Source organism: Peromyscus maniculatus, chromosome 3 (genome assembly GCF_049852395.1).
Source record: "Peromyscus maniculatus bairdii isolate BWxNUB_F1_BW_parent chromosome 3, HU_Pman_BW_mat_3.1, whole genome shotgun sequence".
NCBI lineage: Eukaryota > Metazoa > Chordata > Mammalia > Rodentia > Cricetidae > Peromyscus > Peromyscus maniculatus.
The window spans coordinates 78,354,397-78,369,202 of NC_134854.1; the positions used below are offsets into that span (position 1 = coordinate 78,354,397).

Genomic DNA, 14,806 nt, shown 5'->3' on the forward strand with positions numbered 1-14,806 from the left:
CCCTGTATAGAAGGTGCTTGGACCACGAATTCATCCTGCTCTACCTTGACAGATGTCAGATTCAAAGATGTTCTTCTCTCTCAGTGGGCCTTGGTTTCCCACCTCTAATGGGTAAGAAGCCAAAGATCTAAGGTGGGAAGAGAGGGGAACCTGATCATCTCAGGCCCTGCCCTGGGGTCACAGAGAAAGGCCCCCTTACTGGGCCTGGTTCACTTTCCAGCACACTCACACAGTAGGTAAGTGACCAGTTCTCTGGTCCTTAACTCCAGATTCTGGGGGTGCACAGGGGACGGGGTGGGTGCTGGGTCAGCAGCATGGCCTCCTCCCTTCCTGCTGTTGGAAAGTGCCTCTGGCCTCTCTCTTGCCTCGTTTCTGTATCTCGACTCCGGTTCAGCCAAATGTCCCCTCTGCTCAGTGTGTGCGCTTCCTGTTTCTGAAGTATTGTTTTTGTTTTCTGTGTTGCTGGGGTTTGAACCCGGTGCCCAGACAAGTATTCTATCCCCGGGGGCTACATCCTTAGCTCTTCCTGCTGTCTCCCTGTCTGGCTGGGAGACCCTCTTTCGCTTTCCACTCTCACTCTGATAAAGCTCGCCTCTGCCCGTCTGTCATCCTGTCTCTCTGTGTCTGGGTCTTAGCCTCAGCCTGTGTGTGTGTCCCTTTCTCCCCTTTTCAGGTCCAGCTGCCTTTCCTCCTATCTCCCCAGTGACCTGCCAGCTCCATTGCCTATTAGAGGAAAACGACAAACTAACTAACTAACTAACTATAACTAACTAACTAAACATCACTCTCCTTCTCGTTGATTCAAATTGTTTTAAGTTTGAGGATTTGGGGGAGCTTTCCAACAGTCTTGCCCGGCTTAGGCCTATCCGTATGGGCAGAATGGTAGGTGGCTCCCAGAAAGTTTCTCTATTCCCATCAACTGAGGCCTGGGTGGTGGGGGGACATCCCCAAAGTGACAAGCAGCCCCTTGGCCCAGGCCGGGATATTGGAGGCCAGACTGGCTCTCAGATCCCTGGGCCTGAGGACTTCAGATTAGTAACCGCTCAGAGCGGGATGGGACAGGCAGGCGGGTGCGGGTGCCACCTCCAGGGAGGGCAACGTCCATCCTGAGAGAGTCCAGTCAACCCCTATTCCCCGCCCCCTCTAGAGTGTCTGGCTCTGCCCTCAGGCACCCTTGAGCTTTGCAGGCTGGGCGGGGACACCTGGATTTCTCTGGCCCCCCCTGAGAAGGGCCAGCTTGGAAGAATTTCCCAAAGCCTATTAGAGCAACGGCTGCCTCCTGCCTGCCTCCTCAGGCTGGGCAGGGCGGGGTGGAGGGAGCAAGATGGGGCAGGAGGGGGAGAGGAGGAAGGAAAAAGTTGGCAGGCAGACAGCAGAGCCCTGTCTGCATCCATCGCAGAGAGGAGGCCCGTGTGGCGTGGGGCGGGCCGGGAGCAAGGAGAGGCCTTCCTCCCTTTGTGCTCCCCCCCCACCCAGCCCTATAAATAGGCCCAGCCCAGGCTGTGGCTCAGCTCTTGGAGGGAGTCGAGCACCAGGCACATCCAGCAGTGAAGTCGAGCCTCCTGCCAGCATGGCCAGCGAATTCAAGAAGAAGATCTTCTGGAGGGCCGTGGTGGCCGAGTTCCTGGCCATGACCCTCTTCGTCTTCATCAGCATCGGCTCTGCCCTAGGCTTCAACTACCCACTGGGGACAAACCAGACACATGTCCAGGACAACGTGAAGGTGTCGCTGGCCTTCGGTCTGAGCATTGCCACTCTGGCCCAAAGCGTGGGTCACATCAGCGGTGCTCACCTCAACCCGGCTGTCACACTGGGGCTGCTGCTCAGCTGTCAGATCAGCATCCTCCGGGCTGTCATGTACATCATCGCCCAGTGCGTGGGGGCCATCGTCGCCACGGCCATCCTCTCGGGCATCACCTCCTCCCTGATTGAGAACTCACTTGGCCGCAACGACGTGAGTGGGGTGTCGTCTCAGGCTTGGGCGCGTGCAGGGGGTGGGGGGGGTCGGTCTATAGGAGGATACAGAGAGGGCAATGGCTCCTTTTGCCTACTGCAATGGGGGGACCCTGAGGAACAGAGGAAGTGATGAGGGTCGCTGGGGTCCTGCCGAGCACTGGGGCTGGAACTCCAGGGGCTATGTGACAGGGTCTGTGTGCTGCCCGGTGCTGTGGGCATGGAAGACTTAGACAGTAATGGTTGGACCCAAGTCCCCTGCAGAGTACCCACCGCCAGGAATGAGCCGAGGGGACAGCCAGCTGTGTGCCAGCAGTTCTTCACCCCTCCACTGGAGAGCTTCTCGGCCCGCCTCTGTCCTACCTGGGAAGCCACTTCCCTCCTTGGCAGCCCTGGGCCCTCGGCAACCTCTGCCTACTGTCCCAAGTCCACTCTCTCCAGAGACTTTTGCAAGTATCTGAGCGGGACACCCTTGTGAAGAAGTTGCCTGGACTTCTAGGCAGCCCCTAATCTGCACTCACGTCCCCAAATCAACTTTCCCAGAAAGTCAGGAGACAGTCCCCTAGTCGTTCCTCTGCCCTCCATAGTCAAAGTTGAGGGAACAAAACTCTCTGGAGTTGCTGGAAGAGTTTTCTGGATAACAGTTCAGGAGAAGGGTTCAGCTCCACAGTCCTTGGCCACCGAATGGTGCCCTGTGTGCTTGTTGTGTGTGGAAGTGGAGGTGTGACTGTGTTGACATGGGTCCCGAACTTGTGTAAGCGATTTCCAAGTGGATGCTGCATTTGAGAGTGTGTAACCACTTGTGCCCATCATTCCTGGCTTGAATGATAAGCAGATGCTGACAGCTGTGTGGCAGCTGTTCAAAATAACTGTCCCTGGGCTACTCCACACTGCTCAGTGGCTGGCCTTGCGGGTGGCTGCCTGGTCCCAGACCCTTTCCAACTTCTTAGCTCAGTGCCCAGGCTGAGTGCACTTGGGTTTAATGGGGACCAGTTTAGCGGGAGTGTCTGAACAAGGATGGATGATGTCTCAGAGGGGAATAGGCTGGAATCCCTCACCAGAGGCAAAGACTAAAGGTACAGTAGAGGAGCCAGCCCCAGAGAAACCAAGCTGACTGGACCCTGGCAGGGCAGGTGCATGGGGACAGGGGCAAGGGAGTGGTCCAGGGCTCCTGTGAGTCCGATGGCTATGGCTGAGTGGACTCCTTTCATTTCCGAGGTGAGGTTCAAGTCCTGGAGATGGACGGGGAGGGGGGGGTTAAAGTCTGGTGCAGAGGGCAGCTGATGTGGCTCCACTGCAAGGATGAACACTTCTGTGTCATAGTAACACCTCAGGATCGCGCTTTTAAGCCAACCTCTGCTCAACTGGAGATTGAAGATTAGCCCTGTGGCTGGAGTTTAGACTTTAGCTGGAGAAAACTTGGCTGCAGCAGGCACAAGGAGCAGAATTAGACAGGCAGTGTCCCTACAGACTTCAGTCTCTCCAGTCGGAGCAGGGCTAGGTGCCTCCGTGAATTCCTCTGAGAAGGCTCAAGTTCCCCCCTGAGGTGGGGGCTGGGCAGGATGGAAGCAATGAAGGGCCCCTGTGGGAAGGAGGTGGTGGAGACTCCCAGCTCTTGTCCCCTCCAAGTCAAGTGACAGGCAGGACCTCTGCCCTCGCTGGCAAAGGCTTTGCATTCTCTAATATGTCATCGAAGGCAGAGGCAGCATGTGATTGCTTCGGCAGCACCTGAGTCTGGCTACACCCCACTTCGGCTTCTGCGCCCCTCTCCACTTTCCAGAGTGGCCAGAGTACCTGTGTCAGGCAGGGTACAGCTGAAGGAGAAGGAGCTTCAGGCTCGTGTGGGGATAGCCTGGGGACAGGCACCCTAGCCTAAAGTCCTGCTTGTTGTTAACCCTGAGTCTTCCCGGAGCCGAGCATCCTGACGTTCAAGAGGGGGCCTAGGTTCTGGTGACATTTCTGCTACGCTCATACTACCAACTTAAATTGTTGGTTGGAGCTACCCTAGAAGGGCTTGCCGAAAAGGACCTCCAACGTCAGTGCCATACGGAGGGGACCAACATGGTGGTGGGGCTCCTGCTCTCCATCCAAACCATCGACTTTTGGCGTGCAGGACACAGTCTGTCCCCCAGCCAAATGGCTCTCCTCAGGCACTGGCTCCTGGACCTGGAGGGGCTGGGGTTGGTCTCAGTGCCTTAGGAGGGACAAGCAGTAAGTGGAACAGGTGGCAGTCTCTTCCTCTGCATCCCGGCTCTCACGGCTCCTCGGCTCCTACCCCCACCCTGCCGCCAAAACCTGGGTGGGGTGAGTTGTTGGCATGGAGATTTCCAAAGAAAATAGAGAGAAAAGTGGCAGGAAGTGGTTGGGTGAGTCAGGGGGTGTCCCCCGGGGACATGGTGGGGACAACTCTCTCCTGACTAAGTCAGGGCTCAGGAAACGCCCTTGAGAGACCACGGGCCTCCTACAAGCCCATTCGTCCCTTCTGGGTTAAAGAGCTGGAGCCTAATTTTTCACTCTTAGTTGGAGGCCCTGAGGCTGCCTGCCCAGGGTCAGCCACCTGCACCCTGTGTTGCCCCATGCAATTGATGGGGCTTAGATGACCCTAATTCCCACCTATGGACCATGCACAGGATGTAAAAGGGTGTGGCTGGCTTCGGAAAGTAGAGGATGCTGGGGCCTTAGAGTCCTGGCATCCCGGCTGTTTTCATTCTTCCCCTCTCTGGCCCTCATCCTGCAGAAATGACTGGGGCCGTTGGGTGCTGAGGGCAAGGCTGGGTCAGCCAGGCTCCCCACACTGGGCAGCTCGTGGGCTTGAGGCCAGATAAGCAGCACAGCTGCCTGTGATACCAGGCAGGAGGCAGGTGAGATAAGAGGTGTCAGGGCGGGCCAGAGAACTTTTGAACTGGAAGGATGGGAGGGCCAGGAGAGCTGCAAGGAGGCAGTCCTGTAAGAACCCAAATGTGGACCAAGAAGGGGCTTCTGGGTAGATCTCAAGCAAAGGGTGAGGGAGGTCATGGACTAGAGGCGGTCATTGAGTTTGGGCAGACTGGGGTCATAATAGGAGGCTGGACTCTGAAGGCGGTAGGAGCTCTGGACTTGGGCTGGTATCTGAGTGCATCTGGAGGGAACTGTGTTCCCAGAGCCTTGCAGTCTATCTACCTGGGGATTGAGGCAGAGGGCAGCCCTGTTCTCTTCAGGGTCATCGGTTAGTCCTATTGATTCAGGACCCAAATGCTTGGAAATGCTTCCACCTGCCATACCAGATGGCCTATATCTTCGTTCTAAATTCTCACTCTTCTCCCAGTTTCTTGGGTGTTAGCTTCCCCAGCAGTGAGGAGAGAGGGTCCCTCTTACCTGTAGGTCTACCAGAGTTGAGGCCCCTGCTGCCTCCACCAGGACTTAGGAATGGGCTATGAAAAGAAGTCTTTCCAATGCCCTGGCCCAGTCCAGCGTGGCCAGGGACAAGGCTGGGGGCTGGGTGTAACAGCTTAGCTGAGACCTGTAATTATTGTTTCCAGCCAGAACCTGGGAGAGAAAGAAAGGGCAGGGGGAAGAGCATGTAGAGGTGGAGCTTGGTGGCAGAGTAGACATTCCTTCTCACAAAAATTCTGAGGCCGGATTCTCCACGGCATCCGCTGAGCAGCGCAGCAAGTGTGGACCGCCTGTCCCAAACCAGGGTCCACCTGGGACAAGTATTTGAAAAAGGGTACTCCAAGAGGGAATATGCAGGTGGCATCTGAGAAAAGCTGCTCCTACCCCACCCCACCCCACCCCACCCCAGCCTCAGCCCCTCTGCCCTGGTGATCCCCTCTCTAGCCCAAGAAGCCTTCAGCAGCTCCTCTGGAAAGCCCCTACACAGCTGTACTCTCTCTAGGGCCCCACTCAGGGTGTCCTCAACGGCAACCCACCAAGCCTTTTCAGGCAGGTCACAATACCCACCCTCCCTGCAACACCCAGCGTGTCTGGGACATCATTTATGGTGACAGAAGAGCCCTAAGTTCTTGCTGGCAGCAGTTCCCTGGGAACTCCAGTCCCTACCATTTAGAAGCACCTGTAGGTCTCGGGACACTTGAACAGTTGAAACTTGAACCTCATTCCTGCAGATATGGGCTGGGAAATGTCCTTGGGGCCCCATGGTGATCAGGGACTCCTCTGTCTGGGCCTTTTCCTGGAGACTAGAGGGGCTCCTCCATCACAGTGGGGTGGTACCTAGGCGGGATGAGCAGGGGGCTGTCCTTACTCACCCAAGCAGCTAATGTTCCTGAGCATCCTTGAGACTGTAAAGCCCATAGACCAAAGACAGTGGGCGGGCATGATCAGCCCCTCCAAGGGCCTGAAATCCCAATCAAGCCTCTCCAGAGAGGAGGTTTCTCCCTGTTATAAGCAAGATTTTGTTTTGTTTTGAACTCAGGAAGCAGCTTCTTCTAAACAGATGAGCCCCCTGTCTCTAGAAAGACATAGGTTGGACCCACCTGACAAGGAAGCCAGCCGCTCTGGGAGAGCCTGGCTGTGTGGAGGTGCCGTGTAGGTGGGCGAGAGGGTCTGTGACAGAGGCTTTGTGCCATGCTGAGAATGGAGACTTGTACTCGGGTTTCTGGGTGCTGGCTAGAGGGCCACTACCTGATTTCAGGCAGGAAGGAAGACTGGCCAACACCTCCATTCTGCTGTTGGGAAAACTGAGACTCAATTAAGGCCGTGCAATGGGTAATGTCAGGGCAGGACCATGCTCCCTTCAAGCCATCTGCCTCCCAATCCTCCGAAATGCCCATGTACTGCTTGAACATGTACACACCCATGCACATACATGACATGGGGCACACAGCATGCTCTCAACACTGCTTGGATCTGGGGGGCCCAGGAGGGGGAGGCTCCTCGCGGGAGCCCCTTCCTCTCCCTGCCCTGCAGTAAGGAAAAGGAGGAGAGGAAGTTGGAAACCATTGCTTTGTGTATTGTTTCTTGTCAGAAAGATAAAACGGTTCTGGGAGCACATAAAGGGCCTTTGAGGCCAGCTACTCTCTCCCTTGAGGGGTCGCCCCCTTTCGCCACTCCCCTCCCTTCTCCAGCTAGTAGTGGCACCACCCCTGAGGGTGTGAAGCACGAGGAGGGCACAGTGACGCATTCAGACACGCCATCAGACACACCAGTGCAAACACACAGGAACCATCTGGGACTTTGTGCTGCGCGGAGCCCCCCGCTCGTCAGAGCGTGCCCAACGTGGTGTCTTGAGTCACGGCGAATGTGCCCGGGAGGACTTGGCCAGGACTCTATCAGCTTGTTTAAATTTCCCTCGGGGACATCAAAAGACTGATTAGCCTCTAATCCCAAGGTGCCGGTTTCCCTACTTTCCTTTAATGAGGTGTTGCTAGTTACGTGGCTTAATTCTTGCCCGTTTATGTTACTAGCCTTTTTGACTGCCTCCTCATTCTATCAGTTTCTAAGGGGGTGGATTATTAAAAAAAAAAAAAAAAAACTTTCACTTTGGGAATAGGTTGATCTGATTCTTGTAGCTGTCCACTTTTTTTTTAATAATTTACTTTTAGTCTAAATCATTTGTTTTTACTGCCTGGAGGTCTAATATTTTTATAGTTCTTAGATCATTTAATTATCCTGTAATAAACCTAAGGTCTAACAAAAGAGAGGAAACAAGAGGTGCCCCAGACACACGGCCCCCTGTAGACACAGCCGACGGTGGTCCACAAACCCTTGCAGCTGTACGCTGAGCTCTGGGCACATGCTGATGCCGTCTGCGAGGTGACAAGGTGGGGCCCACTGCTCCCTGGCGGGCCAGTGCTGAGTCCTGGAGACAGTGGGGTGGGCAGACAGCCACGTCTCTGGAGCTGTTCCTTGAGAGCAGAGGCTCAGCCAGGCCTAGCTCTGGACTCTGCTGCTCCTCGTGGGTGGGGCACAGGGGGGGTGGTCAGGGCCCTGCGCCTGGGACTTGGTTGTCCTGATGACATGCCTCCAAGTGGCAGGGTGGGTTCAGGTAGCATGGCATGGAAAGGTCAGTCCTGGGCTGGGACACACACACACACACACCCCTCCTGCCAGCAACCCATTCCAAACTGGGAACAGTCTGGTCCCTTGGTAGCCAGCATATTAGCCTATGAACTTGGAGTGACACAAATCCTGAGGTGAGGGTCCTGGCCTTGCTGTCTCCTTCTTGAACATAGGGGAATGTTCCAGCCTTCCACATGTGAGTCTCAAAGGCCATTGGTTGGCCTATCATCTCCCAGCTAAACAATAAAAGCATAGGCCCTCCCTTCACTCCGACAGCTTTGTCGGAGTCAGCTGCCTTAAGGAGGCTGGAAGTTCTGGGAAATGTGCACTTTCAATCCCCTTTGTCCTGCACAATGAGCAGGACAAACCACTCAGAGGTTTGCAGAGACCTGGGAAGGCTCCCAAGCCAGGAAGGACAAACACCCAGCTAGGTGGCAGGTGGACTCCTCTTCTCTGTGAGGCTCAGCTGCTCAGGTGATTCCACGTGGGAGGAGAAAGAAGCCACGTCCCATAGAAAGCTCTGAGCTGGTGTGTCTGAACTTAAGCCATGAGATCGCCTGGGCCCAGCGATTGGGAGGTCTCGGATGCTTCACAAGGGCTGCATGACCACTCACACTTGCATTCACAGAACTCGGTGTTGCAGTTTTCACTTGAACCAGTGGAAATCCAGGCAAAAGTCTACACCTGCATATGGACATGGGTCCTTTCTAGTGATAAAGGACAGTAATTGGTGCTATCAAAGCAGTTGTTTGAAATGTAATGGGCTGTTCACGATTGCTATGGTTTGACTTTTCTAACCTGCTCTTTCCTGGACAGAGAGTTTCTGCAGGCCTTTTTCGTGTCTATCCCTCTTACTGTTTTCCCAGATGTAAGCAGATCAAGTGCATTAGGGAGTGGGAGAGCAGCTGTCATTAGCTGCCGAGGCAAGTGAGGTGGGTGGGGGGAGCCGGCGACTACTGGGGGTGGTAGTGGATGTGGGCATTGGAAGGGAAAGGCTTCCAGCCTTATGGCTCTCGGCAGTCAGGAGTGGGCACCTCCTGGAGTTCCCAGGCTTCCTGAGGACTCAGACCTCTGGGCCTGGAACTGCCTGTTCTGCCTTGTGCAGAAAGTCGTGCTTTGGGTATAGGCTGGGACTCAACCCTGGCTAAGAACCGGGGCAAGAGACGAACTAGCTCTGGATACCTCTGTGAGAAGAGCAGGGTGGGGATTGGATCTGAGAAGGAGACTTAGGGACAGCTCCCTTAATTGGTGAGGAAGTGCTCATCTCAGGACTCCTGCCAGCCAGCAATTAGGCCATCCCAAGAGAGCAGAGGAGATGGAGGGAGAGAAGCCATGAATTTAAACGAAGGCCACGGCCTTCTAGGTGGAAGTGGGGCTAGACATCCTGGCCTCATTCCTGCATCAAGCCTTCCCAGCTGCAGGCAGCCTCTGCCAGCCGAGGCAGCCATCCTCCCTCCCATCTCCACCTCCTGATAGTTCCTGCTTTTACCACCTTCACCAAATGTCTGAGACAGCCCTGTGATCTTTGAGTCTTCTGGAGGCTCTAGAGCCTAGAGTCTAGACAGAACTGAGACCTTGAACCCATTTTGCAGATGGAGAAACTGAGGCCCAGTAAGAGAGCCATGTTCATGGTGCCAACAAGTAGAAGAGTAAGAACCTCAACACTGGGATTCTGTCTCTGTTGCCTGACTTAGTAGTGGGACGATAATTGGGCATTGACCCAGAAAGCTTACTGGGCATGGGGGATACAGCTTTGGGTTTGGTCAGGAAGGGCCCAAAGCTGGGCTTCAAGGCTGCGGAGGGGATGTGAGTCATGCCCTGAGAGCCAGCACTGTGGACAAAGGCGGGAAGAGAATTGTTCTTCTGAGAGGGCCTCCGGGCCGAACTGGGAAAACCCCTGAAGAAGTGGAGGTGTGCCTCCCACCTAGGGCCCTGCAGAATGCCTGGTTGCCTTGGAGATAGCACCACTCAGCTGGGAACGAGTCTTTAGAGTCAGCTTGTTGGGGCTCAGCTGTCCCTCATGGGAGACAGACGGAAAGGGGGTCCTACCCCGGCACCTTCACCAGCATGGCCCAGCTCCCCGGTGGGGTACACTTGGCCCCAGCCCCTGACCTGCAGCAGCTGTGTGGATCCCCTGGGAGGGGGGGTCTCCTCCCTGCCGCTGCAGGGATGCTGGGGCTCCGTGACTGCGCGGCAGCTCTCATTCCCTTCTTTTTCCATGAGTCATGTTTCCAAAAGTGGCTTGGGCACAGGGGTAGCCGGACTACAGTGGTGGGGCCCATGTAAGCCAAAGAGAGGGGAGGCAGGGCTGGAGCCAGGAAAGAAAAGAGGAAAGAGAGGGAATGCAGAGGGGGAAGGAGGTGGAGACAGGAAAAGCTTTGGACTTGAAAGGATGCAGCAGTAGCTCCTCTTGGGTCCTCCTACCCGTGATTCTCTTCTCTGGGTGTCCTTGATCCCCTCCCGTGCCTGAGGCTCACCACTGAGCACTCCATGCAGCCAACAAGGAGGCCCTGCTTCACCCTGGGCCTCTGGCCAGAGTGAGGCAGGGTCTAGACAGGACTAGGAATCAAGCTAGAGGATCGTCAGGTGTCGGAGGGGACAAGGGGTGGTTTGGGTTACCTGCCTCATATGTCTGGTGCCCTCCGGGGTCACACAGTGAGAAGGTGAGTAATAAGCTAGGAAGGGGTTGAAGCATGTCTGTTGGTGCCAGCTGCCCGGCTCACGGGGCCTTCTTGCTTCTCTCCCTTGCAGCTGGCGCCAGGAGTAAACTCCGGCCAGGGTCTGGGCATCGAGATCATTGGCACTCTGCAGCTGGTGCTGTGCGTGCTGGCCACCACTGACCGGAGGCGCCGGGACTTAGGCGGCTCAGCCCCCCTTGCCATCGGCTTCTCTGTGGCTCTGGGACACCTGCTGGCGGTAAGTAGGGGAATTCCAGGGTTGGGGCCATGGCCGGGGTGAGGGCCGTGTCAGGAACTGGTGAGTAGGGCTAGTGTGGTATCTGTGGTACTCTGGATAGAACTTCCACCACGGGGTGAGGGGGAGCAGACCCACCCTGGGTGCCAGGAAAAGGACACAAGGACCTCTGGTCCATGGCCCTTTCTCCTCTGGGGTTGACTTTCCCCTCCCCTGCTCTCCCTCTCTCCCTCCCCTCCCTGTCACTTTCTTTGCATTCCTGTTCTTGACATGCTCCCCTTCCAGATCGACTACACTGGCTGTGGCATCAACCCTGCTCGGTCGTTCGGCTCTGCTGTGCTTACCCGCAACTTTTCAAACCACTGGGTAAGTCACCATGGGCCGCCAGGCTCGTGGTGGAAGCAAGTTCTACCCCACCCTCGAGGCACAGTTTCCTCTCATAGAGATTCTGGGAGATTCACATAGGGCGGAGGAAATAAAGGAACCAAAGCCCGAGATGAAGGAGGGGGTTTGCATCATATAAAGATCGGTGTCTAGTCTCCACTCTGGCAGCTCGGGCCTACTGCCCTGGCCACTGTCCTTTCCTGTTATCCTAACAATGTAGTGGAGAGTGGGGTTGGACTCTTGGCTCTGCCACCTTTGGATTTAGCAACCCCAGACAGGCTTCGTGCCTTGGTTTCCCGGGCTGTGAATGAAGTGGGCTTAGGAGAGTTGGCTCTCCCGGGGTTTGTAGAATCAGGAGAGGACATGTCTGCAAGCAGAGCTCTGAGCAGAGGAAGCGCTGCATGGGCTGCGTAGGCTTTAGCTCTAATTACTGTTGGTCTGTGTGCTCCTGGCCAGCCTTCTATTAGACGAGCCCATCTCTGGGGACCTTCCAAGGCTGGGGGAAGAGAGGAGGAGCCATCCTCAGGAATAGGCTGCTACAGAGATGCCTGAGTTGGGTTCAGAGGCCAGGACATGTCCCTACTACACACCCTAGTCTGGGCCCACTCTGAGGGGCACTGGGATTAGAAAGAAGGGGCCTGGTCTATCTACTTCTGACTTAAGACAGATTGGGGAGATCCCCAAGGGGAGAAGGGGTGGTATGACCGGCTGTCCTCTAAACTCCCATGCTTCTTCTTTCCTAGATTTTCTGGGTGGGGCCATTCATTGGGGGTGCCCTGGCAGTGCTGATCTATGACTTCATCCTGGCCCCACGCAGCAGCGACCTCACAGACCGCATGAAGGTGTGGACCAGTGGCCAGGTGGAGGAGTACGACCTGGATGCTGATGACCTCAACTCCAGGGTGGAGATGAAGCCCAAATAGAGGAGGCTTGGCCTAGGCATCCATATGGGGGTGGGGCAGGGATGGGCGGAGGGAGGGGAGGGCTGAAATCATATTGTAGACACTCTGACAGGCTGACCAAAGACTCCCCAAGACCTGCCTGACCTGAGTGGTCCTGCCTTATCTGGGGCAGCATTATCACTGTCTTTCTTTCTGTCTCCTGGTCTCAGAGCTTCCTGGGGACCAAGATTTATCAACTCAGCACCTCATTCCACTGACATCATGGAGGAGGGAAAGGGAGGGACCCACCCTGCTAGTTGTCCCCTCAGAGTGTGCTAGGAAGTCCCCCTCATCCCAAAGTTGCCCAGCACGTCACCCGCCTTAGGTGCCTGGGATTCTGCCATTGTTGCTTCGTGCCTTTGATCATGGCCTTCCTTGAGGAGGCCTTCTGTCCCCAAAGGCACTTTGAGGGAGAGGAGGTCCCCTAACTTCTGCCTTTGGTCTGACTTACCTCCAAGACCCTTCCCCTTAGACTCACTATAGGACCTTGAAATTGTCCCTCTCCTGGGGCCTCAGTGACCACATCTGGAAAGCGGCAAGGAAGGGAGAACTATGGACATAAGTGTGGACACGCCACAGGTTCTAGAAGGAGCAGACTACAGCACTGCTTTGTCCACCTGGCCCGAGCTCTTGCCCAACATCCACAGCCCACAAGCACACGTGGATGAACTAGGAAGCAGAGACGTAGCTCAGATGTTGGAAGTGCCTGTCACCCAGAGAGGCTTCCCTTAGGTAGGCTTGCTGCGGCAGAATGAAGGCTGTCTTGTCGTGGAGGATGAGCTCACACTCTAATATCTAGCTCTACTTGGTCTGCCCATCTAGCATGGCACTGACTGGGTAGTTTATTTCAGTTCTCCAGTCCCCCTTGGAGTGTCGGTTTGGGGAGTGGGCTTGTTAAAGAGCATTGAACTAGCCACAGCACCATGTCTAAGGAGGGAAGCAGCGGGTGTGGAGCAGTCCGGGGACGGATGCCCATGCTGGGCAAGCAGGGGGCTTGGGTGCCCCTAGTTCACATCATGATGGAGGAGGCCACTGCTGCCCTAGCTTATGAGCTCCTGGCCAGCTGCCTTTGGTCAGAGGCTGGGCAACCTGAACAGGCATATGTGTGACCCTAGGCATCGTCTTCCTTTATTGACCCGGTGATGCAGCTTCTGCGGCAGCCCAAGGACAGCTCAGAGTAGAGTCAGTTCAGGGCTTGGCATCTTGGATTCAGCTCTCAAGTTGGTCCATTCAATCCCATCAGGCCGGAGCGGCTCCACTACTGTGCCCTTAACCATGTTGTGAACATAAACTGAGAGATACATTCTTCAGGTGCTCAGGAGCAACAGGACAGTCAGGAGGCCTGTGGCTGCACACTCCGCTCCATTCCCTAGCAGGCACTGTAGCCCACTTAACAGATAAGGACACTGAGGACCCATGTGCCCAACTAAATCATATTGGGTCAATCTTAGCAGCCAAGGCCATGTCTGCTCACTCCCTGGTCAATAAAGTGGACTCCTCTCACCTCCAATTTCTCAGTTTCTGCCTGGGTAATGGCTCAGGGCCCGGGGTGGAGGTGAGGGATATGCTGGAGGGGGCGGGGCAGACCCATCCCACCTGGTTCTGGCCACTATGATCAAGGACCCTGCATCTGTCTGCTCTGTGTATGTTTCTTTGCAATTGAAATTTCATCTTATGGCAAGAAAATAAAGGACAATGACTTGTAAGGTCTTCTGGGCTTCCTGTGGTTTTTGCTTTGCTGGTGTTGCATCCCCACAAAGGAACCCTGGTCCACAGGGGATTAGTCTCACTGTTATGCCACCCAGTCTGGGAAGAAGGCAGATGCTCTTGTGTCCTAAGGGGATGGGTACAGCTACACCACAGGTCCTGGACGGCACAGGGTCTTGCTCTTAACAGGGAGACTTCTGAGGAGGTGAAGATCTTGGGACAACTATGGGGAAGTGGAGGAAAATTTGGGACCAGTTTAAACAGAGTGATAGGAGCCATTTTGGGTTCTGGAGGATGGAAGAGTTAGGGGAAGCAGGGTCAAGGTCATACCCCTGTTCACCCCTCTGTTCTCAGGGCAGAGTTGGAGGACGCACAGCTCTGCCAGGCCTCTACCCTCCCTCAGATCCCTCTAGAAGCTCTGCCTATACTTGTGTCTTGGGACCCCCAGGAGAGCTTTTTTGGGGGTAGACTCGTCAGAGAAAATGACTCTTGTGCTGTGGTATACTGAGATTTGGGCAAACGTTCCTGACACTGATTCCTTGTGAGGCACATAACACACTTGAGGGAAACTGTGAACCAGGCTATGGGCAAGCCTGCTCCTTCCACAGAGGCTGGCTCTAGGAGACGAGAACTCCCATCCTCAAGGGATGCTCTCCAGACCACAAGCACGAGTGTCACGGGGAGTGCAGGCCAGGAAGGGAAGGATGCAGGGGAAGGGCTCTGTACTCCATCACGTTTCCTGGCGACGTAAGCGGTGACGCCGAAGAGGGCTTAGTGTTGTGCGAACAGTGCTTCTTACTGCAGTGTGCAAGGAACCTGGAGCTGCCTCGGCCCATCCAAACTCCCCTGGCTTCTTCCTGGTGAGGTATTGTGCTGCTGGAATGAGAGAGTGGCTGCCAGACTACAGGAAC

The 14,806-nt window shown here is 55.4% G+C and overlaps 2 protein-coding genes across 2 annotated transcripts in view; both read left to right on the forward strand.

Moving 5' to 3' along the window:
• Positions 1–1,268: 1,268 nt before the first annotated feature.
• Positions 1,269–13,898, forward strand: Aqp1 (aquaporin 1 (Colton blood group)). Its single transcript, XM_006986911.4, has 4 exons — positions 1,269–1,954; positions 10,702–10,866; positions 11,149–11,229; positions 11,991–13,898. The coding sequence occupies exons 1-4, from the start codon at positions 1,325–1,327 to the stop codon at positions 12,168–12,170; spliced, it is 1,056 nt and encodes a 351-aa protein (XP_006986973.2). The 5' UTR covers positions 1,269–1,324; the 3' UTR covers positions 12,171–13,898.
• The window catches only part of Ghrhr (growth hormone releasing hormone receptor), a 40,343-nt gene continuing 38,648 nt past the window's right edge, over positions 13,112–14,806 (forward strand). The window contains exon 1 of the mRNA XM_076566097.1: positions 13,112–13,260. Coding sequence (XP_076422212.1) covers positions 13,112–13,260 — 149 coding nt within the window. The remainder of the gene's footprint in view (positions 13,261–14,806) is intronic.

What these genes read in the sequence shown, in the direction of transcription:
- Aqp1 (XM_006986911.4), top strand. Translation starts at nt 1,325, where the DNA reads ATGGGGCAGGAGGGGGAGAGGAGGAAGGAAAAAGTTGGCAGGCAGACA. An exon ending in ACTCACTTGGCCGCAACGAC is followed by an intron (nt 1,955 to 10,701) that starts GTGAGTGGGGTG and finishes TCTCCCTTGCAG; the next exon opens with CTGGCGCCAGGAGTAAACTC. An exon ending in CTCTGGGACACCTGCTGGCG is followed by an intron (nt 10,867 to 11,148) that starts GTAAGTAGGGGA and finishes CTCCCCTTCCAG; the next exon opens with ATCGACTACACTGGCTGTGG.